The sequence below is a fragment of the Amaranthus tricolor genome, chromosome 5 (assembly GCF_026212465.1).
Source record: "Amaranthus tricolor cultivar Red isolate AtriRed21 chromosome 5, ASM2621246v1, whole genome shotgun sequence".
NCBI lineage: Eukaryota > Viridiplantae > Streptophyta > Magnoliopsida > Caryophyllales > Amaranthaceae > Amaranthus > Amaranthus tricolor.
The window spans coordinates 9,030,066-9,032,685 of NC_080051.1; the positions used below are offsets into that span (position 1 = coordinate 9,030,066).

At 34.7% G+C, this 2,620-nt stretch overlaps 1 protein-coding gene across 1 annotated transcript; it reads left to right on the forward strand.

Moving 5' to 3' along the window:
- Nucleotides 1-387: 387 nt before the first annotated feature.
- LOC130813708 (protein TIC 214-like) lies at nt 388-1,868 on the forward strand. Its single transcript, XM_057679554.1, has one exon. It carries the CDS (start codon nt 412-414, stop codon nt 1,807-1,809), a length of 1,398 nt encoding a protein of 465 aa, XP_057535537.1. The 5' UTR covers nt 388-411; the 3' UTR covers nt 1,810-1,868.
- The last annotated feature ends 752 nt before the right edge of the window (nt 1,869-2,620 follow it).

A 2,620-nucleotide genomic window follows, 5' to 3' on the forward strand; every position in this document is an offset into this window, starting at 1 on the left:
CCAATCTCCCCAAGTAGGATTCGAACCTACGACCAATCGGTTAACAGCCGACCGCTCTACCACTGAGCTACTGAGGAACAACGGGAGACTCGATCTCATACAGTTCAATTCCCGTTCTCAACCCATGACCAATACGAGCTCGAAACTTCTTTCGTAACTCCCGTAACTTCTTCGTAGTGGCTCCCTTCCATGCCTCATTTCATAGGGAACCTCAAAGTGGCTCTATTTCATTATATTCCATCTATATCCCAATTCCATTCATTTAATATCTCTTTGGTGTCATCGACATAAGAGATGTCGTTTCTAGTCTATCTCTTTCTATTTCTATATTTATATATGGAAAGTTAAAGTTAAAAAATCATCATATAATAATCCAGCAATTGCAATACAAACGAAAAAGGGAGGTTTGTGATGATTTTTCGATCTTTTCTACTAGGTAATCTAGTATCCTTAGGCATGAAGATAATCAATTCGGTCGTTGTGGTCGGACTCTATTATGGATTTCTGACCACATTCTCCATAGGGCCCTCTTATCTCTTCCTTCTCCGATCCCAGGTTATGGAAGAAGGAGAAGAAGGAACCGAGAAGAAGGTATCAGCAACAACTGGTTTTATTATGGGACAGCTCATGATGTTCATATCGATCTATTATACGCCTCTGCATCTAGCATTGGGTAGACCTCATACAATAACTGTCCTAGCTCTACCCTATCTTTTGTTTCATTTCTTCTGGAACAATCACAAACACTTTTTTGATTATGGATCTACTAGCAGAAATTCAATGCGTAATCTCAGCATTCAATGTGTATTCCTGAATAATCTCATTTTTCAATTATTCAACTATTTCATTTTACCAAGTTCAACGTTAGCCAGATTAGTCAACATTTATATGTTTCGATGCAACAACAAGATGTTATTTGTAACAAGTAGTTTTGTTGGTTGGTTAATTGGTCACATTTTATTCATGAAATGGGTTGGATTGGTATTAGTCTGGATACAGCAAAATCATTCTATTCGATCTAATAAGTACCTTGTCTCAGAATTGAGAAATTCTATGGCTCGAATTTTTAGTATTCTCTTCTTTATTACCTGTGTCTACTATTTAGGCAGAATGCCGTCACCTATTTTTACTAAAAAACTGAAAGAAACCCCAGAAACGAAAGAAAGTGAGGAAGAAACAGAACAGGAAGAAGAGGGATTCACCGAAGAAGATCCTTCTCTATCCCTTTTTTCGGAAGAAAAGGAGGATCCGGACAAAATCCAAATCGATGAAATGGAAAAGATCCGAGTGAATGGAAAGGACAAAACAAAGGATGAATTCCACTTGCACTTAAAAGAAGCATGCTATAAAAATAGCCCAACTTCGTTAGAAATACTTAAAGAAGAAAAGAAAAACTTCTTCGGGTTTGAAAAATCCCTTCTTTTTCTTCTTTTCGACTATAAACGTTGGAATCGTCCAACGCGATATATAAAAAACAATCGATTTGAAAATGCGGTAAGAAATGAAATGTCACAATATTTTTTTTATACATGTCAAAATGATGGAAAACAAAGAATTTCTTTTACATATCCACCCACTTTATCAATTTTCTGGGAAATGATACAAAGAAAGATTTCTTTGGATACAACAGAAAAATTCTTATATGATGATGAACTATCCAATAATTGGATTTCTACAAATGAACAAAAAAGAAACAGTTTAAGCAATGAATTAAATAATAGAATTACGGTTCTAGACAAAGACATTTTTTATATAGATGTACTCGATAAAAAAACAAGATTATGCTTAGAAAACAAAATAGTAAATTAATAAAAAAATGGATACATAGAATAAATACCAAAAAAGATACGAGGAGATTCGACCCCCTCCTACATACTTAATACCCTCCCCTACAAAAAAACTGGTAACACCAAAACCATTCGGAATCCCATCAATTATTCGTCTATCAAAAGCAGAAATTAGTTCAGCTAAAGCTCTTACACCCTTAATTAAGAATATTTCATAAAAAGCATCTATATAACCGCGGTTAGCTGACCAATTATATATTATATTTAATATTTTGTCCCCAAAAACTCTCTTTTGACCTTTTTTATCAAATGAATTGATTAAGTCAAAACTTTTTAACGATGAATAAATGGGTTTATACAAAAGGAAGGCTATAAATATTCCTAATAGGCCCTTCTTGAGTCTAGGGTAAAAAGAGCCAACCTTGGTAATATTTACCTTAGCATATGTCCCGACTAGAATTTAATTTCTAATCATTCTCATCATTATAATGGTAGAATTACTGTCGCTTGGAACCCTCATGTTTTCACAGTTGATGTGTTATATATGACCGATCAATTTATTCACACTGAAACTTTGGTTAATGCTACTAGAATTAAATTTCTATGTACTTTTGTGTATGGCCATAATGATGCTCAGAAAAGAGATACCCTGTGGAACTTTCTTTCAGATATAACTGCTACCCATTCCAAACCATGGTGTGTAGGTGGTGACTTCAATGCTATCATGCATTACGATGATAGAATTGGCTCCATTATGCGAGAAAAAGAGATTAGGCCGATGGCTAATTGTATGCATCAATGCAGGCTTCATGATGTCAAAAGTATGGGTAGAT